Genomic DNA, 23,985 nt, shown 5'->3' with positions numbered 1-23,985 from the left:
TTTGAACACGTGACAGGGAAGTGAACTCAAGCACCTTGATCAAATAGTGTAAACACTCTACCGGGTATAACAAACGTACTGAGTAAAATAGGTTGAAAATCATGGTGCAAATTCGCGCATTTTATTACGATGCGTAAATTTAAATAATTCATTTTTTTATTAACCTTCTATTAAAATTGTTAACCTGTATAAGAGTGCTACTATGATAACGTTGTTGATTTAAAACACTGCTATTTTTATTCATTCAAACTAGCGGTAATTTTTCGACCAAATCATCGAAGTCGACCTATTTATACTTTTTTTTTTTGTGTGTGCCAAAAACGGGCTCCTTCGCCCTATAAACCATATCGACCGAAATTCCGTGAAATACGGTACATATTTCCGTAAGCGATATCAAACTCTATTTAAACTGAATAAACTAGAGAAAATGCCGAGCATCTCAACAAAACCTATTGCATTAATCTACCATTACGCAAAAGATAATGCCGAATTACCGATACAATGAATTGTATTTCAGTACTCCTACATCAGATTTTGCTTAATTTGCGCAGGTAAACAGTTAACGTAACTGTTTGATTTACCGAAGTCTCTGTTTGATTTGATACGTAAAAATCACAAAATACAGACGACAGTTTCCAGGTTACAAAGCATAAATAATGAAAACGAAACGAAAATCAGAACAAGCTAACATCAACGTCATGTGTGAAAACTGTCAACGCATTGAAATATTTAGCCTCAATTTACTTCACAAAATCGGCACCAATATATTTTTCATGTTTCAAAATTTCCCTTCATAAGCGAACTGTTGCACAACAAGCAAATTCATCATAGTCAGATCGACCCTTTTTCGTATAATGTCATGGCTGCTTTAAACAAAGAACCTCGTTTTAGAAGTATGGAATACGAGTCTTGGTAAAATGGGTATGCATGCAAACCCGAGCCGTGGCAAAATAAATGCCGGGGCAGATCGGCAATCGTCAATTCCAAATACGCATTATTTTGCAGCAATATCTACAGCGAATACAAATATACTAGTCCATCAAATATCCTGAAATTTTAATGAGATTGGCAGATTAATAACTGCCAATCTTTTGTTTTGCCCAGGCCAAGTTTTGCCTACCCATTTTACCGGATGCCGAGCCGGAAGCTATTAAACTGATTGAAACACGCCTTTCCTTTATTATTATTTTCGTAATAAATTAGATTTGAAACAAAATTACCCCTTAATTTTTGCAATTTATATTTTCCTTCCCATAAGGATAATTTATGCTAAACTATGTTGAATTTGCCTCTGCAATTCTTGAGAAGAAGATTTTTAAAAATGCACCCCCCTTTTTCTACTGTTTCAAGGTTTTCTCCGCTTTGAATGCAGATCGGACTTTTATTTTTGCAATTTATATTCGCCCTCCCATAAGGATGCTTTGTGCCAAATTTGGTTGAAATTGGATAAGCAGTTTTAGAGAAGAAGTTCAAAATGTAAAAAGTTTACAGACGGATAGACGGACGACGGACAAAATGTGATCAGAATAGCTCACTTGCGCTTTCAGCTCAGGTGAGCTAAAAAAGTGTGTCATGGGCAAGAGGAAAGAGATTGTGGAGAGTTGAAGGAGAATGGGATAGAGTGATATTTAGTGACGAATGTAAGGTCATGATAGGAGAAAGTAACCGTCTCTATGTTCGGAGACAACCCGGCTAAGATTGGATGCCTGGTGATCTGGGCATGTATAACTTGGAATGGTGTTGGGACAATATGTGTCATAGATGGTAACATAAATGCACAAAAATACATAGACATACTAGAATCAGAATTTTGGCCCGTTGTAGCTCGGCATTTCCCGAACAACAATTTTATTTTTCAAGATGACAATGATCCCGCTCATCGGGCCTGCATAAATGTTTCTGAATTTAAGCAGAGAAATGCTATAAATTTGATGATGTGGCCAGCACTATCACCAGATTTTAATATCATTGAAAACTGTTGGTTGCTATTGAAAATAAGTTAAAGCAACAAATTTTAAACATTAACAAATCCGCCATATTTGGACATCCATCCCCACAACCTACATACAAAACCTGTATCGTTCTATTCCAAAACATCTGCTTAAAGTAATCAGAGCCAAGGGCAATATTACAAAATGCTAAAAAAAGTTTCATCACCTAATATCAAAATTAAGTATCCTATGATGGTTTTGAATTTTCCATAAGCACTTTTGCGTTGGTTTGCGTGACGTCATTGACATTTGTTCATAAAGTGATTGGTGCAATACTGTATATAAAAATTCTTTAAAAACCTTCTTCTCCAAAACTATTAGGCAAGATATGCTCAAATTTGTGTAGAACCACCCTCAGGTAGTGTAGATTCAAATTTGTTAAAATCATGGTCTGCAGGGGTTATAGAGTGGGGCCCCAATGGGGAAGGGGTGAATATTGAACATCTTTGAAGTCTCAAAAACAAGTAATCCAGGAAAGCTCATTTATTTGGAAGCATCCTCAGATAGTGTAGATTCAAGTTTGTTCAAATCAGTTTGGTGGGGCAACAATTCATGTTTTAATGGCCTTTCCACGATACACCGTCACGATATTGTCATCGAGGTAATCAGGGGACCACGAGTTCACGGCGATGGTGTAAGACACCATAACAGATTCTATAATATTTTATGTGAAATTAAAGTATAACATGAAGCAGTAACAGCTATTTTCAGGTAATTATCATAAGCGCTTTTGATCTTTACTGCATGAAATTAAAATCACAATAATTCAGACTGGTTCATTTAAAATCACAAGTACAGCACACTTTAAGGAAAGCTCACCCTGGGATTATGCCAGTGTGTATAACTATTATATAACATTTCCTGTCTGTGACAGCACACGTGCTCTGACTATGTGCAATGAGGAATCGGATCTCTCAAATCAAAGTATATGATACTCTATGAAATTTGAAAATCAAAACTTTTTTAAATTTTAACATGGCTAGAGGGATGAATAATGCTTCACACACATACTGTATAAAGATTTTTTTTTTCACTTATGCACACAAATACAGAAATCGCATGTTCCTATGATTCCTAAAATGATTCATAATTTACATTCATTCAAGCAATTCCATTTTGCCATTTAAAAAAATTCAAATGCTACATGTATGGATATAAACTTTACTGTAGCCGTGTTCTCAATTAATATCCCTACTCCAGATTAACCCTGGTTATAGTCTGTTTGTTAATTGTATTTAATCGATCACACCTCGAAGTATATCAGTAAGAGGTTATTTTATAGATGCATTTTCTAAATTATGTGTTATAAAAACCAAGCAGAAATTAACTTTGAATTTAACTTTTAAAAAAATCATTTATTTGAAATGAAATTATTCTATCAAGAAAATTTCCCTGTTTGTAAGAACAGACTTTATCCTTCTATTTAGTGGACCCCAAGTCACACTAATTGCTGCAGGTCACCTATTCTGACGGAGGCCACCAAAATTCTGTATACACAAAACTGTATACATAATGTTACGCAATCCCTTTCTTCAGTTGGTTACCTGACACTTAACAAAATTTTAACTAATATAACTCATATCTATAAATCCCTTGTACTTTGTTGTTCATTAAACAATTTTTTCAGCATATTTAGAGACAAAAGAAATGTAAGAAATGTTTTAAAGCTATAAGAATTAAGTATGAAAAGATTGTTAATGAAACACCAATGATTCTTTCCTTTTCCAAGGCTAGATAAGATACTTTGATGAAATGTTTAATTAAATAACTTAATTGATAACCGATCACAGACTACGGTAAATGTGCCAAGAACAAATATTTAACGTTATCGGGAGTACATGTATGCATGTACAAATTTCTGTATTTAATTTAGCAAAATTACACATTCCTTTTAAATTAGTTTTCCCACTTTTTTTGATGAATTGTAGCAATCAACTCCATTTATAAAATAGATTAATATGAATTAATATTAATTCCCTAAAATGAATAAATATTCATTAATTCCCTCAATCATATTTCCTGTGCAAGGAGAAATTAATTATTAATTAATAATCCCATTATCTAATTGTAACCCATTCATTTCGAATTTCAAATTTCAGATAACAGCATTTAAGTATAATCAAACTGTTAAAAATTAAATTCAAATAAGGGTGTTTGTTATTTTCAAAACCTAATTTCTCCTAAACCAACATCATCACAGCGCGGGCTACGTTAAACGTAGAATTAACTTTGGACAATTTACCTGATCATAAATAGACTGATCATAAATTCATCAAATTTTCTATTAAAGACTAAGGTTTTCAATTTGACATTGGATTACCTTTGCAAGCAATTTCCAAAATATGAGATTTAAATATTGAATAAGGAAAATTGTTAAGAATCTTTGATCATTTGTCAAAGTATTAATGATTATAACATATACAAGATGGGTGCTAAACTCATTATTGTATTTTATTTAAAAAAGAAATTATTGCTAAAATCTCATGAAGCACAGTCATGAAGTGTAATATTTCAATTAAATTGCTGTTCATTTATCATTTTTTAGGTTTCAAACATGCATATGAATTCCCCCTCAAATGCCAATGATATACATCAGGTAAGTTTTGGAAATAGTTTGAGCTAATGGTATCTAATGGTATCATTGCCTTCAGGGAATACACCAGCAGAATCAGTCTCCTTTCAAAGTTAGAAATATTCAAAGTAAATAAAAAATTATTTGGGGGGGCAAACGAAAAAACAAACCAAAATGCATCATGGGAATGTTTAGAAAAGGAAACTGTTGCGGTGCTATGCATAGATTGTAAAAAAAACAAAATTCAGAAATTATAGCGAACAAAACGTATACGTTTATTTGTAATTTGTCTGATCATTTCGACCTTTATTTAAAGCGATGTAAAAGTCGTAATACAACCATACCTGTCTCATCATCGAGTGAATTTTAACATGAGGCAAAATAACGCGGTAGCCATTTAATGTCCTTTGTTTTGTTTGCACATTTTGTACATATTTTTCTTCATTGAAGTTTGGCTTAATTGACTGGGAAAACAACTGCAAAGTCTATTATTTTACATATTATATACCTACTAGCATAACTTTCATTTAAAAGCGTGCATAAAATTTGATATAAAAAAACGGATCAAGCAGCTTTAACTTTTTGTGATTTTAAATATTTATCCATTGTTCCCTGCATCAAAACAGTTCTCGCCATTATGTAATCAGGCACCTGTTGCCTTAATTGTCATGCGGTCAATGTATGTTGAACAATTTCTAGTGAAGCACTTTGCTCGTCTTGGACTTCTGTAATCTGGTGTTTGAAAATTTATCAGTTATGATGATTTTATTGAAAAAGTATTTCCATTGTACATATTCTGTTATGCAATTATTTTTTTCCATATCAAAAATAAAAATGAAAATTGTCACTGTAATAACACTTGAGGAGGTCTAATATATTTCAAAAGAAATGAAAATTTTAAAGAAAGGACTGTCAACACCTACTGCATTGAATGTTGAGATTAATTTGCAATAATGTCCTCCAAACAGGATGTTGCCCAATCCGGCCAAATATTTCTCAAGCACCCATATTTGACAAGTTTTACTGTAGCTTAATGCAACAGAATATGGCAAAGGGTGGAATTATTGACGTTTATTATAAATGGTTCATACCGATATACATGTACTCTTGTTTTTAGGAGGTAAAGAGTTGTTCAGTGGTATTGACAAGACTTCCCACCAAGAGGAAACTTCCCTTCAAGAGTAAGTTTCATCAGATTACATGAAAATACAGTGAAACCAGTTGAAATAATGAAACAAGTTGAAATTAATTGTCAATAATTACATGTATGAAACGAGAACAAAAATTTGAGCAAATGACGAAAAGCTATTAGAGATTAGTTTTGTATACTCTTAGGCCACATAAAATTAATTTTTGGATTCTCATCCCTGCTCGCTTCTCTGAAAATGGGCTGCCCCAATGCATATTACTTTATTTTGGAAAAAAAAAATTTGGAAAAAAAAATCGGGCTTGGTATACAAAAAATTCAAAACATTTTAATGGGTGCCTAAACATGTGAATTACTTGTGAATTACCGTTTGATTCCAGTCATGTTTGTTATTATAAGGATACAAATGTCCTCATGCATTAACAGTTAAGTTGAAATAAAATGTAATTAAAAGATTACAAGTGGGTTTGTGTACTCGTATTAGCATTGACAATTTAAAAGAAGAGAGTTGTTGTTATTTCTAGAACATGAACGATGAAAAAGGTGGTTTTAAGAAAATAAAAAATAATAAATAAAATCTGCCCATCCACCCCATATTTTTTGCAAATCAGGATGAGAATCTAAATTTCAATTTTATGTGGCCTTTATTATGGCAGAGAAAATATTCATTCTTAAAGATATTACTAATTTACTTATAGTAGAATATGAGCCCTAAATAAGTACAGGTTATAACTCTTGATGGCTCGAACTTTGATCACTCAAACTTCTTGATCGCTTGAAGTGTCTGTGGTCTCAATTTTTGTCCCTACTATAACTAAACAAATTTACACTTGATTTCTCGAAACCTTTGATCTCTCTAAGTCAAACTGTAGTCCCATTATTCATAATTAATCTACTTTTTTTAACTCACCTGAGCTGAAAGCGCAAGTGAGCTTTTCTTATCATGTTTTGTCTGTTCGTCCATCTGTCTGTCTGTAAAATTTTCACATTTTTGACATCTTCTCAAGAACTACTTAAGAACAAGTTCAACCAAACTTGGCAAAAAGCAACCTTTGACAAAGGCCAAGTTGTTAAGATTAAGGACCACACCTTTTAAGAATTATTGAATATTTTAAAAAAAATTTCAAAATCTTTTTCTCAAGAACACATTGTATCAGTAGAACTAAAACTTGTGTGGAAGCATGCATCCTCAGGCAGTGTAGATTTAAATTTTTGAAAATCATAATCCCCGGATTAGGATGGGGCCACGATGGGGGTCAAATTTTTACAAAGGAATATAGAGAGTAAATCTTTAAAAAAAAATTCTTAGAAACTAATTAGCCAGGAAAGCTGAAACTTGTGTTGCAAGCATCCTCAGGTAATGTACGTTCAAAGTTGTTACAATGGGGGGGGGGGGGGGGGGGGGGGTCAAATTTCTTTCTAGGAATATATAGAGTAAATCTTTAAAGATCTTTTTCTCAGAAACTAATCAGCAAGGTGATTCCTCAGAATTATGTTGACTTTGGTCCCTGGACAATTCCTGGCCCTCACAAGGATTTCAGAGTTTGTTGTAGGTTTATATTTATACATTAACAATTGTTAAGGATCTTTTTGAAAACTGCAATGCTTGACATGGGTAATTATTAATGTAAAATCATCCTGTTAGGAAAGGGACTAATAAAAATATAAATGAGAATATCCTGGGGGCAAATGGATTTTTGTTTATACAGGATCTACATGTAATATACTGCATTGTTCAGATAGTTTATGACTTCATAAAGCTGATTTTATCATACCTATTCCTCAGGTGAGCAATGTGGTCCATGGACCTCTTGTTAAGCTAGCTCAGGCATCCATTTTGTCTGTCTGTTTGTCCGTCTGTCTGTAACTTTTCACAATTTCAACTTTTTCTCGCAAGCCACTAGGCAATTAAATTTCAACCAAACTTTGCACAAAGCATCAGTGGGTGAAGGGGATTCAATTTTCTTAAAATGAAGAGCCACACCCTCTTTAAATGGGAGATAATAAAAAATCATTGAATATTTGTTGATATTTTTTCAGAAACCTTTTTCTCAAAAACTATTTGGCCAGAAAAGCTGGAACTTGTGTGAAAGCATCCTTGGGTAGGGTAAATTAAAGTTTCTTCAAATCATGATCGTTGGGGTAGGGTGAGACCTTACAATGGGTTAAAATTTCAAATTGTACATTATATAGTAAATTTTTAAAAAATCTTCTCTGATATCAATCAGCCAAAAAAGCTGTAACTTGTTTGAAAGCATCAACAGGTAGGTTAACCCTTAGGCTGCTGCATTAATTTTCGCCAAGATGGCCGCCACTGCTGAATTAATTAATCACAATTAATGGTAATTGACCATCGAGTTTTAAAATCATATATCTCAGCAACTATTTATGCTACAGTTACCAAACTTATATTTAAATGCAAGAGAAAATGTTGAAGATTTCAATGCAATGCTCATTTTCTTCATTTAACTTGTATTTATCAATCTAGGTATACGTTTAAATGTGAAAATCAATTAAAATCAATGCCTTTTATTGTTCCATTCTTCAATTGTCATATTTTAGAACCCAAATGACTGTAAAAGTTCCTTAGTATATGAATAATTCATACATTGTTAGATTCATTTTTATTCATATCATTTTTGAACATCGGGTAAACAATTAATAGGTCAAAATAACTGAAAAAGAAAGAAATACATCAAACACTTTATCAATGTTTTTTAGTGTTGGTCTGATTCACATTCTCGGACTGCTCACGTCTCTCGTTATAGATGTTGATCAATTAAACAAGAATTTCCATAAACATATCATTAAAAAATAATTAAGAAACGATAAAGGTTCGTAATCCTCCATTTTAGCGTTTAATTTTTCCTCTCTGGTGAATGGGATATTCCATGGTGGTGGATCAACACGCGACCAGCCTACCTCGAGATTGGCATCAAATTCTTGGTCATTTCTTGGCACAAAGTCCATCAAAGACACATAAATCAATAATTCAACATCTTCTAAGTTATGTACTGCAGGATTAAATCCATCAGAAGTATTTACGTCTTTGCTATCACTGTGAAAAAAGTTCAAAACTTTCGTCTCGTCGCTTCATTCTACGTTCGCCATTTTGGCTACAAATTCAAAAAATTTCTCGGAAGTTGACTGCTCTGTAGCCTTTATTTTAAACTCTTGAAAACTCTAGAAACCTTCTGAAAACATCAATTGACCAATCAAATTTCATTCCTAACAATAGCCATCGTGTTTTTAGCTCACCGAGACGAAGTCAAGGAGAGCTTATGCTATACCCTCGGCGTCGGCGGTGGCGTCGGCGTCGGCGTCGGCGTCGGCGTCCGGACCTGGTTAAAGTTTTTGTTGCAGGTCCTGTATCTAAGCTATTACTTGTCCTATCTTCACCAAACTTGCATGGGTGATGCATCTGGACCTACTTATGGACTTGAAAGACTTGGATGCTGAATCTGGGTCCTAAATTTCAGATGCTGGAGGAGGTTAAGGTTGTTGGACCAGGTTAAAGTTTTTGTTGCAGGTGCCCTTTGATAGCAATATCTTAGTTACTGCTGGTCCGTACATCACTAAACTTGCATGGATGGTGTGCCTAATGATACTGATGCACCAGACAGGCTTGAGTGCTGAATCTGAGCTATAGGTTTCGGATGCTGGAGGAGGTTAAGGTTTTTGGAGCAGGTTAAAGTTTTTGTTGTGGGTGCCCATTGATAGCAATATCTAAGTTACTACTGGTCCTAACTTCACAAAACTTGTATGGATGATGCGTCTTATGATACTGATGCACCTGACAAGCTTGAATGCTGAATCTGAGCAATAGGTTTCGGATGCTGGAAGAGGTTAAGGTTTTTAGAGCTGGTTAAAGTTTTTGTTGCAGGTGCCCTCTGATGATTATATCTTAGTTACTACTGGTCCTTACTTCACCATACTTGTATGGATGGTGCGTCTTATGATACTGATGCACCTGACAAGCTTGAATGCTGAATCTGAGCAATAGGTTTCGGATGCTGGAGGAGGTTAAGGTTTTAAGAGCTGGTTAAATAAAGTTTTTGAAACAGGTGCCCTCTGATGATGATATCTTAGTTATTACTTGTCCTTACTTCACCAGACTTCCTTGGATGGTGTGTCTTATGATACTGATGCACCTGACAGGCTTGAATGCTGAGTCTGGTTTCGGATGCTGGATATTAAAAGTTAAGTTTTTAGGAACAGGTCACATGTTTAATAGATGATAGTACTATATCAAACTTGCATAGTTGATTTAACTGTAATATGAATGAATCGCAGAGGTAGCTTCAGATGCAGAGCTTGATCTCCATTATCAAGGATGCTAAAAAATAAATCTTAGTTATTACAGGTCCTAACTTCACCAAACTTGAATGGATGGTGTGTCTTATGATACAGATACACCTGACAGGCATGGATGCTGAATCTGAGCCATAGGTTGCGGATGCTGGAGGAAGTTAAGGTTTTAATTGCTAGTGCCCTCTGATGATGATATCTTAGTTATTACTGGTCCAAACTTCACCAAACTTGCATGGATGATGCGTGTTATGATACTTATGCACCTGATGGGCTTGAATGCTGAATCTGAGCCATAGGTTTCGGATGCTGGATGAGGTTTACTTTTTTGGAACAGGTCACATGTTTTATAGATGATAGCTTGCATAGTTGATTTAACTTTATTATAAATTAAATGCAGAGGTTGCTTTATATGCAGAGCCTGATCTCCATTATCAAGGATGCTAAAGAAATCTCCTACCTCACTCAAACCAGCTCGATAGATAGATGTGTTTGTTGATAAATGATATAACATGATTCCTATGATATAGTATTGTTTGATATGAAACAATATTGTTTGATATGATACAATATGATATCATATGTTATATTATAAAAAGTTATACAATACGATATGATATTGTATCAATTTTTTTGATATTTTATGATATGATAATGTATCATGATACTGTTATGTATAGTATTGTATATTATGATACAATATTGTATAATATTATATTGTATTTTTAATTTATTATTTTATCACATGATACAATTACATATTAAGATATTGCAAAATATTATATTGTATCCTATGATACAATATTGTATATTCTATAATATTGTATCATACAATATTGTATAATATGATATTGGTTTCAGTAATATAGAATTATATCACATGAAATTGTATTATATGATATTGTAATATTATATAATATTGTATCATACGATATTGTATGATATGATATTGGTTTATATGATATATTATCTTATCACATGAAATTGTATTATATGATATTGTAATATATATTATTGTGTCATATGATACAATATGTATAATATAATAATGTATTTTATAATATTTTCCTTTATCACATAATATTGTATCATTTGATAAGATACAATGTTGGAATCAAATTATATTGTATTATATGATATAATATCATATAATGTATCAAATATGTTTCAGTGTCATTCAATACAATATCATACTATATTATACAATATAATATGTTTCAATGTTATGATGTATTATGTAATATGATATTGTAATATAATACTATATTGTATTATATTTTATGTTGTTATACTTTCATGTTAAATACTGAAATCTGATTGGTTAAGACGCAGTTAATAATATTTACTATTACCCTCAGCGTTAGCAACGCACTTGGCAACGGGTAACATTAAAAAATATTACATGCGCGAAAATTATGCGCGTACGGTTCGCTGTAGAATTCACGTTATTCCTATATAAAAGCAGTAAAATTTTCTTTAAAATTTAAAAAAAGACATTCAGTATAACAAAATAAATAGTGCCTGTTTGGGAGGATAACAGTTGAAATTGACACCCCTCGAAAACCATTGTCAACCTCCGCTTCGCGTCGGTTGACAATGGTTTTCTCGGGGTGTCAATTTCAACTGTTACCCTCCCAAACAGGCACTATTTATATAATATTGTATTATGTAATCAAATACAATAAGGTATAACACAATACAATGTCATATCATACATTACAATATCATATCCCATTATTGTTTATTACTGTATTTTATTGTTTTATATGATATATATTATAAATATGACATGATACAATATTTAATTTTATATCATTGTATTGATTAACATATGAACATATGATTATCATAAAAAAATTTTATCAGATGATATACGATATTTTGTCAAAACAGAATCCATGAATATCCAAGATCATAAAGTATGATTTTCATATAAAATGATAAAGGTGGTCTTATGAAGGTGATGTCTCATAATGGTGATGCTCCGTCTCGGTGAGCTTAGTAATCTATGATTACCTATGTTTGTTCAAAGCGAGGCTTGGGGAAACCTTAGATAACTCGCTCTTGGAAAAACGACAATAGTCGCTTGAGCAGTGGCGGACCTCAAATTTCGGTGCGACAATAGTCGCGCGTAGCAGCCTAAGGGTTAAATTCAATTTGTTCAAATTACGATCCCCAGAGGTAGCGTGGGGCCACAATGATGTGGTCAACTTTTTTACATATATAAGGAACTTCTCAGAAACCGTTCAGCGCCCCCCCCCCCCCCCCCCCCCCCCCCCAAAAGTGTTACTCATGTGGAAGCATCCTTAGGTAGGATAGATTCAAGTTTCTTCAAATCATGATTTAAGAATCATCTTCTAAAACACAGTTTCCTTAGAAAAGCTGTAACTTTGGTGAATTCAGATTGAGTAGATTAAAGTTTGTCAAAATCATAATCATCAGGAATAGAGTTGGGCCATGGGGGGGGGGGGGGGGGGGGGGGGGGTTCCAATTATACAAAGGAAAACATTTGAGTTATTCACAAAAGCTCAGATATGTTATTGTATATGGTTTCACTTATATGCATGCAAGCATTTTGACGTATTGTTGATTCTTTAAAATTGTTTTAGACTCTAGCTCCTGGACAATTTTTAGGCCTCACAAAGGGTTCAGAATTTGATGTATAGGTTTATTAGATCATCTGAGTCACTCAGGTGACCTATTGCTATCTGTTTTTGATGTTTGTCGGTCTTAAACTTTCAAACATTTTTAGCTTCTTTTCTGGAACCACTAAACCAATTTCAACCAAAGGACGAGTGCACTTATGGGCCCCGGTGAAAAGTGAAAAAATGAAGAATCAAATTAAGCATATTTTTTTCCCTAACATTATCTATTGATATCTATTCCATAAGAATTAACAAGTTTTAGCGCTGAAATTATTGTTTATGAAAAGCACGAAGCTTTAAAACATAGTAGGGGTCAGCAGACATTCGTGATTTTGTATAGTAAATCGAGAACAGGCATTCATTTTAAAGCATTTGTTTACTGTCAGCCTAACCGAGTACAAACTTGTGGAAAAGACAATATACGCATTATACATTTAGTAAACTCCTGTGATAGTAAGAAGTTTGTACTCGGTTAGGCTGGTACCTAAAAAATGAAAAACGTATGAAGTTTTCAAGGTTTTTCCTATAGCAAGCGAAATCTATTACCTGCGTGACCCATGTTTGAACTCACGCATGGAATAAATTATTTCAAACAATCACGTGGTTTCTATCCAGGTAAACGTTTGTCAAATATGCTCACTGTAAAACATTGACACGTTTTAGATCGCTTTCCTTCATCTTTGTATGGTCAGGAATGTTTGTTTGTCACTATGGTAATATGCAACTTCAAAGCGTCATTCGATTTTTTTTTCAGACGTAAAATAATGCATAAAGTATAATTCAGCAAACGCGCCAATCGATCCACCAACAGAGCAATGTTGATTTAAATGTCTCCTCCCTCTGATTTAAATAGACACAATTCAAGTAGGTTCGGTTCGATTTTTCCGGATTTAGATTATTTATAAGCATTTAAAAATCCTCAATTTTTTGAATTGTATTCTAATTTTGGTAAATTTAAGCGTGCATATAAATCAGAAGTATCCATGAGTGCTTAACTATTATGAGAAAAAAGCAATTTGATGATATTTTCTACATATAAACGGCACTGAAAAAGGGCCCATTCTCTATAGCTTAAGTGCACTTGTTCTTTTGCACATACCATCTATGGTTGAAGGGAAGTATAAATTGTGAAATCCATGGCTAAAACTATCAAAATTAATGCAATCTTTAAAAAATCTTCTTCTTTTTTCATGGACATCAAGCAGACAAACTACTGGCCAGGCATGATTGTAATAAGCATTGTTCCAAAATTGTGAATTTCATGGCCCCTGGGTCAGGGGTACTTGTGTTAGGGTGGGGCTGTAATGGTTATATAGTAATAATGCATTAGTTCTTTGAAAATCTTCTCCTCTACTTCCGGATATTAAGCCCATAAAACTAAGTACATAGTTATGATGAGAAGAATGCCACTTCCAGAATTGTGAATTTCATGGCCTCTGGGTCAGGGGTTATTGTGTTGGGTGGAGCTCTAACTATTATAAAAAGAAAATGCATTAATTCTTTGAAAATCTCTCCTCTGCTCCTTGGTATTAAGCAGATGAACTCTTACATAAGTACATAGTTATGATGAGGAAGAGTGCCTCTTTGAAAATTGTGAATTTCATGGTCCCTGGGTCAGGGGCTCTGGTGTTAGGGCAGGAATTGACCTAGCAATTGTCAATGGCAATATTAATGCAGAAAAGTATAGAAAAAAACCCTGATAATGAAGTTTAGCCAGTTGCTGCTCAGCAATTTTCACTAAATGACTTTAATCTTTCTTCTATCTGCTCAATCACCAGTTGATGCTAATATTATTGAAACTGCTGGTTATTGTTGAAAAAACAGAAAAATGCGGAAACAGGATAAATTAATTAGCCTACCTCGAACAAGTAATTCAGAGAATTTAAACCACCATCCTGATTCGTTACTTTCTAAACCTATACAAATCACTCACACAACAAGTCTTCAGGATAATTAGATCAAAGGGATATGCCAAAAAGTATTAGTTAAGTTTCATTAATAACAATGATGTTATGAATAAGAAATTTACATTTTTCATACCGGAACCGTGTGTTGCTAATAACGCCATGTTGCCACTTTATTAATAATATATTATGATCTGCCTGCTGTATGTGTATCAGCATCTTTGTCATTGATTATTGCTAAACAAGTTCTTATAGTGAAGGACAGGCACAGTGGGCGATACGCGGCTCAGTATCTATTTACGACGTGATGTTTTGTAGTCCATTAGCATTATGTTCATAATATGATGCATAAAATAAATCAATTTCTTGACTTTATTCATTATTTGTTATACCCCCGCTCCGAAGGAGAGGGGGTATACTGTTTTACCCTTGTGTGTCTGTCTGTCTGTCCATCTGTCTGTTTTTTTTACACAGGGTTTGTTAAGGCATGCCATATCGTGGGATATATTTTTGTACCAATCGGACGTCAACTTCCTGTTTAATTAAGACTTTGCCTATTTTTTAACCAAAATTTTCAAACAAATTTCCGTCAAAAGTTTCTCAGCAACTATTTATCGCAGATGCTTGAAATTTTTACACAGTGTTTGTTAAGGCATGCCATATGGTGGGATATATTTTTGTACCAATCGGACGTTAACTTCTTGTTAATGAGTACTTTGTTTATTTTAGCCAAAATTTTCAAACAAATTTTCGTCAAAGATTTCTCAGCAGCTATTTATCGCAGATGCTTGAAATTTTTACACAGTGTTTGTTAAGGCATGCCATATGGTGGGATATATTTTTGTACCAATCGGACGTCAACTTCCTGTTAAATGAGTACTTTGTTTATTTTAGCCAAAATTTTCAAACAAATTTTCGTCAAAGATTTCTCAGCAGCTATTTATTGCAGATGCTTGAATTTTTAACACACTATTTGTTTAGGCATGCCATATTGTGGGATATATATCTGTACCAATCGGATGCCAGCTTTCTGTTAAACGTCGACTTTGCTTATTTTGCATATTCGCATCAGAGCGTGGGTATCACTAGTGTGTAGTTTCCAAAATATCCAGATCTTAATATTTAACTGAAATAAAAAAACGTTCTTCAAGCACATGCGTAAGGTTAGCACTGAAATAAATGTATTAATCAGAACATCTTCCGACTTCGGGAAAATTCTTGAAAACTCATAGTTTTTCCTTGGGTTCCCTGGACTTTGAGCCATCAAGAGTCACCTGTATATTACATTATTATGTAAGTGTTTTACATTGGCTTTGTATACAACTGTAAAAATGCTTTCAAAAAATAGCAATAAAAGAATTTTTTTACTAACCCTTATTTTTATAACTCTGTTCTTTAACTATAAGGACTTTAATGCGATAAGGGCATACACATGCTGTGTACATTCCCTTAGACTCTACATTTTGGTCTTTTGTTTTTTCATTGAGTATATTTATATAAGTTTTGAATTTCTTTGTGTTTGAAGCAGAGGCAGTTGAACAGTCAGAAAGTGAACAAACAGTCAGTGATCCATTGCTACGTACAGGTACTGTAACTTGTTTTTTTGGCATGCAGGAAGGTTATATGCGATTTATTTCAGGAGATATTAAATTTTAGGCATATATCGATTAATTTGAAGTGTTAGAGTCTCCTACAGCTGCAATAGAACTTGCAGTGGCATCTTCATTTGTTGAGGTAGGATTGCCAAGAACACATTTGATGGCTCAAAACTTGAGCATGCACAAAGCCTGCACCTCAGATCTCCATATTTAAAATATAGAAATACAGATGGGAGTATTTGGACTATTTTCCACATTTAAAATATGGAGAATTTTCGGAAATGCAGAAAATTCTGCAGACAAATTTTCTGTATTTCCATATTTTAAAAATATGGAAATCCATATTTCTGATCTGAAAATATGGAAAAAATATTTACATGGTTGCTTAAATTGAGGAAATACCAAAATCATTAAGATAAATGCAGAAATATGGAAAAAATAAGACGAGCTAAATAATTTATCCTTTTTAATTCATTTTCAAACAAGGGCCTGCTAACTGGAGCATCCCCTTGCGACATGTTGTAGGGGGAAATGCATTACATGTATTTAGGAAAAAACATGTAAAGAGCCAGGTACGTTAGTACTGAAAATTGGCCCTTTCTTCAAATATCATAAGAACTGGCAAAAATAATGTCTATGAAAAGCTAGTTCTAAAAATATTCAAATTAATATATAGCTATCACAACTTTTGAAAATACGGCACTCCAAAGTAACGATATCTATGTACATACCCTGTCATCGTTTTTGCAATGGATTCATTAACATGGCACATTTTTCTGCATTGATTTTACAAAAAATTCAGTACCACATGTAATAATAGTACATATATGTGTTTGTAAAGAGGTTTATTCACAATTAAAGATAATAAGAACAAACACATAATCCATCTCTGCATTAGATTTGACCTTTTTGCACTAGAAATTCAACAACAGATCTATATGCAAGCACATTTACCCTAATATGGCCATTAATAACAAGTTATGAAAGATTGCTTGATAAATGCCAGGTGAAAGTCAATGATATAAATGACATATTGTGAAGCCCTCAAAATAAACTGTATTTAAAAAGGAAATAATAAAAAACTAAGTCATTAATGGCATTATAACTTATACATGCCCTACATGTACACGTATTTACGATGCAAGCTTTTTAGTCTTTAATCTGACAAAATTAAGTTAACTTAAAGTTAAATGTTTGAATCTATTTAGAGTAGCAGTAATGTATTCTATACATGTGCATCAATTTAACACAATTATGATTTATAAATGTTTCAAAAAGTGAATAACAGATGAGAGCATAATACACATGTATATTCATTCACATAATTATGTAAAAATGAATTTTAGGACATATACTTGCATCTTAAACAAGGTGGCATCAAGTTTCAGGGTTTTAAAAAAGCACCAAGTGAACAAATCTGTACATGAATAAACAAATAATAAACACACTTGAATTGCAAAAATACCCCAGTATACAACTAGATACATTCAATGTCATTCCTCCATGGCTTCAGACTCACTGTCGCTTTCATCAACAACCTCAGCAACCTCAGAAATAATGGCTGCATCACATACAGAGTCCAACCAGTTCTTGCTTAGTTCAAGATTTACGCGGGAGTGTCTGGCAAAGGATAAATACCATATAACACTGGCAATGTGTGCACACGTTCCAACCACTCTTGCGCCTGATTTGCAACAGCAATACCACGAAGTCACTGCTCCCTCTTCAAATCTAATCCAGCATAGGTAGGATTTACTTGATGTGTGCCTGCTTTGGATCTTAACAGCAAGGAGACCTGGTTGGTGATGATCGACCCAAAGTTCATACCCTTCTTGGCTCATGTGTTCCTGGGTGTAATGTTTCGCCAACTTAACTTGGTAAACTCCAAGAGTTAGTTCCCGGATTTCCTCTTCTGTATATTGGGGAAAGTCGGGGATATCAATGTTCTCGTCATCGATCTTTCTCCAGACATATCGTTTCTTTTGCAAATTATTTGATTCTACCTCAGTCTGCAGCAGATTAGTCTGTGTAGAGAGGTGACGCATCTTTGCAGCTGTCTGCAAGTCATTCTCTTCATCTCCACTGCTAAGAGGTGGCCTACAATAAAATTCCAATTCAGTAAGATTTTTTGTAGTACCTTGAGATTATATGTTCAGGATATTGTTGGTTTTGTAACTATATAGATAGATTACAAATATGCTTAATGAGCACCTGTATTTGTTGCAGAGAGCACTAATGATTCGTACATATTCCCCAACATATGGAATTTGAGAATTCGGGAGCTGTCTTGCCAAGTAGCGCCATGTCTTAATTCTGGCATTTACGGATTCCACTACCCATCTTATCTGTAATCATCATGGTTAAGAAAAACTTTATCATTCCATACATTTACCAATACATTACAATGTACATAAGATATATATGCATGTATATAATGTATAATTTTCAATGACCAAACACAATTAATATGTGCATGAATATGAATGTACCTTTGTAATCAACCGAGAACTATTGGCATCTTCAGTTTTGTGTTGCTTATGTCCTTTTTGTAAAAAGGACGGCATCTCCATCTGAATACCGAGATCAGCTAATACACCTGCTGAGTCTCTGAAGCCCCTGTCCACTATCAAAATGTCATCCTCTTGGAGCCACGTTTTGATTTCTTCAGTGTCTGTACCAATAATATGGTTGAGGATTTTGGCATCAGAATTTTTGCCGTCAGCTAAATATGGTCCTATGGCAGAAACAATGTACCCCGTGGTGGTGACAATCATCATTGGTTTCAACAGATGTCTGTTTAATAAATATTTCAAGTCATGAGTAATATCTACTTCTAAATATTTGTGATAATGACTTAATTAGGATTATATTGTATTACATGATTCAAAAGATCAAATATTCTTTTCATCATATATGACTGGTACATGTAATATTTGTTTAACAGTAAATGTGTAGCACTTTATACATGTATAAACATTTTTGTGCTGAGATTACACAAATGTTTTCTCCCTGATCTAACTTAATTAATATATGTTCAAAACAAAATTGATACAATACTAGTCAATACTTATTCTATCTTAAGTTTTTTACCTTTGTTTGTGCATACTGTATGACCGCCTTTGAAAAGAAAACTGTGAACTTTTTTGAACATATATGTATGTTCCATCAAGGACCAATATGGCTTGGTTGAAGGTGGGAGAAAAAAGTTCCTTGGCAAGAGGTCTTGTGTGCCCACTTATCACAGCATCTCTGGTGATGTGTTTGAAACCCAAGTGGTTTGGGACAAACTTGTTGGACAGAACTTGTCTTATAGAAGATACAGCTCGCCTTATCTGAGTGAAGAAAAATGAATATTGAGGTATATATTTCCTGAATTCCACCTAGTAAAAATACATGATATACTCCCAACAAACTTGCATACCAGTATAACCTGACATATGAATCACTTCTGATTCTCTTCATTCAAATATATTTATCATTTGACTGTTTAATTGTACCGGGTAATAAGCTTTTCACCAACCTGAGGTTTTGACATGTTGAACAAAACTCCTAGCATGTTATTGTCCATTGCTGTCTTCATTTTGGTCAGAAAAATTGCTAAGCAAGTTCTCACAGTTCTTGTCTTTGATGGTCTTACGTCTGCCGATTGAACATGCAATAGCAAGTCATCAAAGTCGCACTTCCTAAGCCCAGTCAAAGTGAGATAGTCCCTGTCTGACAATGATGAAGGGTCATCAAAATCTATTCTCTTGGATCCTCTTTGTAGGGCCTCTTCTCTAAGTTGTTCAACAAGTTCCATGATAGTAGTCCTGTTGACAAAACTTGTATCTTTGGGTGGAACCAGATTTTCTATTGACTCTGTGTTGATGGTGTCATTTACAATGTGGACTGGACAACAACGAGCACCTGTTAAAATGAAGAGTTTAAAATTAAGTTTACAATATGAGTCAAAATGCTCATTTAATTTCCATTTGTTACATTGATTTATTATAAACTTAATCATAAAAAACTACAGTAGATACATGTATATAAATGTACCATGACAAGCATGAATGTACTAGTATATATATATGTACAGATATTTAAAAGCTAATTCTCTTTTTAATTTTATAAGCTTAAAGGAAAAAAATAATTGGTACCTGAAGATATCAAAATGTTCTGCTCTAGGAAAAAGGTGAACCTGGTCTGTGCAGGAACCACAACAAGTTTGGGACCAGGTCTTCTACACAATACACAGTAGGCATGTGTATTTGCTGAGCTTTGTAAAGGCAAAGTAACAGAGGGTGGACTCTTCATGCTCACAACAGTACTTTTTCCCACAGGACTCTGTATGGGAGTTGCACAGGGTGGGACACATGACTTCTCTGTACGAGATGATGTTGGTTTTAAATTACCACACTTGTGTCGACATTTTCTGCATAAAACACCATCTGCACAGTCTATCATAAAACATTTTCGTAGAATTTTCCTGGTGTCTTTATTCACTGGTCTCCTTTCATCTGGCTTTGTCCGCTTCTTGCAGAGTGAACAAGGATAATTCTTAGGACCACTACCAGGCATATCTTTAAAGAAAACAAAATTATGCATTAATTTAAAATCAAAAAATCATTGGTATCTGATTTGAATAACCTCTCTCTCTCTCTCTCTCTCTCCCTCTCTCTCTCTCTCTCTTTTGTTTGTTTTGACAGTCTTGATCATCATAAATAATCATATTTTATTTGGTTTTAAAATTAGCATATTATTTACATCATTTGAAATACACGTATTAAAATTATAATTTTATTGATCCGCAATTAATTTATAGATTTTAATTTAATTACCTCTTAATGAATTCATCATAGTCATAACATATCCTCATTTAAATAAAGAAATGAACAATGAGGTGAAAGAGGTGATCACATATATAATATATTATGCTGTATTTTTTTTGTGATTGTGTGAATATGTTAAAGTTAATTATAAATAATTTAATTCAATACAGTTTTAAAAGATTACAGATTTTTTTTATTAGATATATAAACAACCTAGTTTTTATTTAATCTTAATAAAATACAGTGGATTATATATACATGTCTACAGTACAATTAGTTTTAACCTACTGTGATAGCTTCTCTTTATACATGCATTTGAAAGAAACAAACAAATAAAAAAAAACACCAGTCTATTTTTTTTCAAAAATATTAAACATCATGATATATGATTATTATTTTTTTAATTTGTCATCTTTTACTTAATAAACTCACATACATTATTTATTTATATCTAGGAAACAATTAAGTGTTTTAATAGGTTTAGTCAGTGTCAGCTAGAGATTCATTTATTTCACCTTTTAAAAAAATATTTAGGCCTATAGGCCTAAATATTTTTTTAAAAGGTGAAATAAATAAAATAACGTGTTATATGTTTGAAATGTGTATTATGTTTACAATTCTTGCATATTCTAGCATTCAAAAGGAAACGGTTGATGCTCTCAAGACGATTTTTAAAATGTAAAAACTTCAACTTATTTTTAATTGTGTTCAACAAAACCGAAAAAAATGCGCAGATCACGGAAGACAATTTTGAATGCCCCTGTAGTTGTCAATGTAAACAGTTCTATTTTTAGACTACGGGTACAGCATTAAAAGCCACTATTTATTTGTATTAAATGCATTTTCATGATTTATTAACCTTAGTAACATTTAAAGAATGTGTTTTTACAACTCACTATTTGAATGTTTACGACATAAATACGTGTGTGTGCATTTGATTCTGTTTTATAGTTTCAAAGTCGATCGTCGCACATTAGGATAACAATTGATCAAATGAATAAAATCATTATGTAGCAAGGAATTTTCTAAAATTCATTATTTGTGTCATGTTGTGTGTTATCTAGATTTCTTGTAATTAATACATACCTTAAAGTTGAATCGTGTGTCCTCAGAATATTCCTTTTTCATCGTTGAATTGCCTTACTCTGTTCGCCATGATTCGCAAACGTCAAAGTAAGCAGACGACTGTGACACAAAATTTCAAAATTCAAAGTGGCCACAGCCTTCGGCCGGAATAAAACCAGTATCAATTGTTTGCATTTAAGTCAACGCATTTTTGTTTAATTCATTGTCTTGGCCGATGCTTGTGACCATATCAAATTTTTGAAAAAACAATGTGAAAAATCAGAAAAAGTGATTGTTTTCCGGATCCCGGATAGGTTTGGGTATTATATATCTTGATGATAGGGCTACGATCCGCCCAAATATTGTCGCATACTTGTCCCTGGGATCATAAACTTTAAAACCATACATGGATTATTTAAATCATCTCACTTTATTTTTGAAGCATTTAATAGGGCCGGTTTGCTATAACTAACGTACCGGGCTCTTTTCAGATCAAAATAAATATGACACAAATATTTCTTAAAGCCACTTTGAATTCATAATATCTATTTTATCTCAATCCCCAAGCTCATGAATTTGGAGGGGGGTTTACATTTCCGTGGTTGTTCAGTTTTCCTATTTCTAGCAGAATCTCAACACATTTGCTTTAAAGTTTAATAATTTAGATTCATTTAGTAAATATCATTTTTTACTCACCGAGATAAAGTCAAGGGATGCTTCTGCTATACCCCCAGCGTAGGCGTCCGGACCTGGTTAAAGTTTTTGTTGCAGGTCCTATATTTAAGCTATTACTTGTCCTATCTTCACCAAACTTGCATGGATGATGCATCTGGACGTACTTATGGACTTGAAAGACTTGGATGCTGAATCTGAATCCTTAATTTCAGATGCTGGAGGAGGTTAAGGTTTTTGGAGCAGGTTAAGGTTTTTGGTGCAGGTGCCCTTTGATAGCAATATCTAAACTACTTCCGGTCCTAACTTCACTAAACTTGCATGGATGGTGTGTCTTATGATACTGATGCTCAAGACAGGCTTGAATGCTGAATCTGAGCCATAGATTTTGGATGCTGGAGGAGGTTTAGGTTTTTAGAGCTGGTTAAAGTTTTTTGTAGGTGGACTTTGATAGCAATATCAAAGTTACTATTGGTCCTAACTTCACCAAACTTGTATGGATGGTGCGTCTTATGATACTGATGCACCTGACAGGCTTGAATGCTGAATCTGAGCCATAGGTTTCGGATGCTGGAGGAGGTTAAGGTCTTTAGAGCTGGTTGAAGTTTTTGGAACAGGTGCCCTCTGATGATTATATCTTAGTTATTTCTGTTCCTAACTACAACAAACTTGCATGGATGGTGCGTCTTATGATACAGATGCACCTGACAGGCATGGATGCTGAATGTGAGCCATATAGGTTTCGGATATATATTATATAATTGTACCCTATGATACAATATTGTAAATTCTATAATATTTTATCATATTATATTGTATAACATGAAATAGTTTCTATAATATAGAGTTGTATCACATGAAATTGTATAATATTATATTATAATATTATATAATATTGTATCATACGATATTGTATAATATGATATTGGTTTATATGATATATTATCATTTCACTTGAAATTGTATATGATATTGTAATATATATAATATATTGTATCATATGATGCAATATGTATAATATGATATTGTATTATATATTATTTTACTTTATCACATGATATTGTATCAAATTATATTCAATTTGTATCATATAATACAATATCATATTTTGTCTCAAATATGATTCAGTATCATACAATACAATATCATACTATATTATACAATAAAATATCATATCTTACAATATTGTGATGTATTATGTTATATGATATTGTATCACATAATACTATATTGTATAATTATATATTATGATATTGTATTATGTTATCAAAT

At 33.2% G+C, this 23,985-nt stretch overlaps 2 protein-coding genes across 2 annotated transcripts in view; one reads left to right on the top strand and one right to left on the bottom strand.

Annotated features, from left to right (window-relative positions):
- Positions 1 to 23,985, top strand: part of LOC117692695 (histone-lysine N-methyltransferase set-1-like) — a gene marked incomplete at its 5' end in the record, with an annotated part of 69,945 nt that overhangs the window by 28,309 nt on the left and 17,651 nt on the right. The window contains 3 exons of the mRNA XM_066071520.1: positions 4,537 to 4,587; positions 5,681 to 5,744; positions 16,093 to 16,152. Coding sequence (XP_065927592.1) covers positions 4,537 to 4,587; positions 5,681 to 5,744; positions 16,093 to 16,152 — 175 coding nt within the window. The remainder of the gene's footprint in view (positions 1 to 4,536; positions 4,588 to 5,680; positions 5,745 to 16,092; positions 16,153 to 23,985) is intronic.
- LOC117692202 (uncharacterized) lies at positions 16,776 to 22,407 on the bottom strand. Its single transcript, XM_066072102.1, has 7 exons — positions 22,063 to 22,407; positions 20,305 to 20,727; positions 19,686 to 20,071; positions 19,256 to 19,497; positions 18,655 to 18,958; positions 18,377 to 18,510; positions 16,776 to 18,262 (listed from the first exon to the last, which is right to left on the bottom strand). The coding sequence occupies exons 2-7, from the start codon at positions 20,723 to 20,725 to the stop codon at positions 17,659 to 17,661; spliced, it is 2,091 nt and encodes a 696-aa protein (XP_065928174.1). The 5' UTR covers positions 20,726 to 20,727; positions 22,063 to 22,407; the 3' UTR covers positions 16,776 to 17,658.

The sequence above is a fragment of the Magallana gigas genome, chromosome 9, assembly GCF_963853765.1.
Source record: "Magallana gigas chromosome 9, xbMagGiga1.1, whole genome shotgun sequence".
Lineage (NCBI taxonomy): Eukaryota > Metazoa > Mollusca > Bivalvia > Ostreida > Ostreidae > Magallana > Magallana gigas.
This window is presented reverse-complemented; position numbering and strand designations above follow the sequence as displayed.

Bases quoted from the DNA above. Each gene is read 5' to 3' on its own strand.
- LOC117692202 (XM_066072102.1), bottom strand. From the start codon at position 20,725: ATGCCTGGTAGTGGTCCTAAGAATTATCCTTGTTCACTCTGCAAGAAG. The intron at 18,959-19,255 runs GTAAAAAACTTA...TTTATTAAACAG, and splicing joins TACAGTATGCACAAACAAAG to ACATCTGTTGAAACCAATGA. The intron at 18,263-18,376 runs GTGCTCATTAAG...ATTTTATTGTAG, and splicing joins GCTCTCTGCAACAAATACAG to GCCACCTCTTAGCAGTGGAG.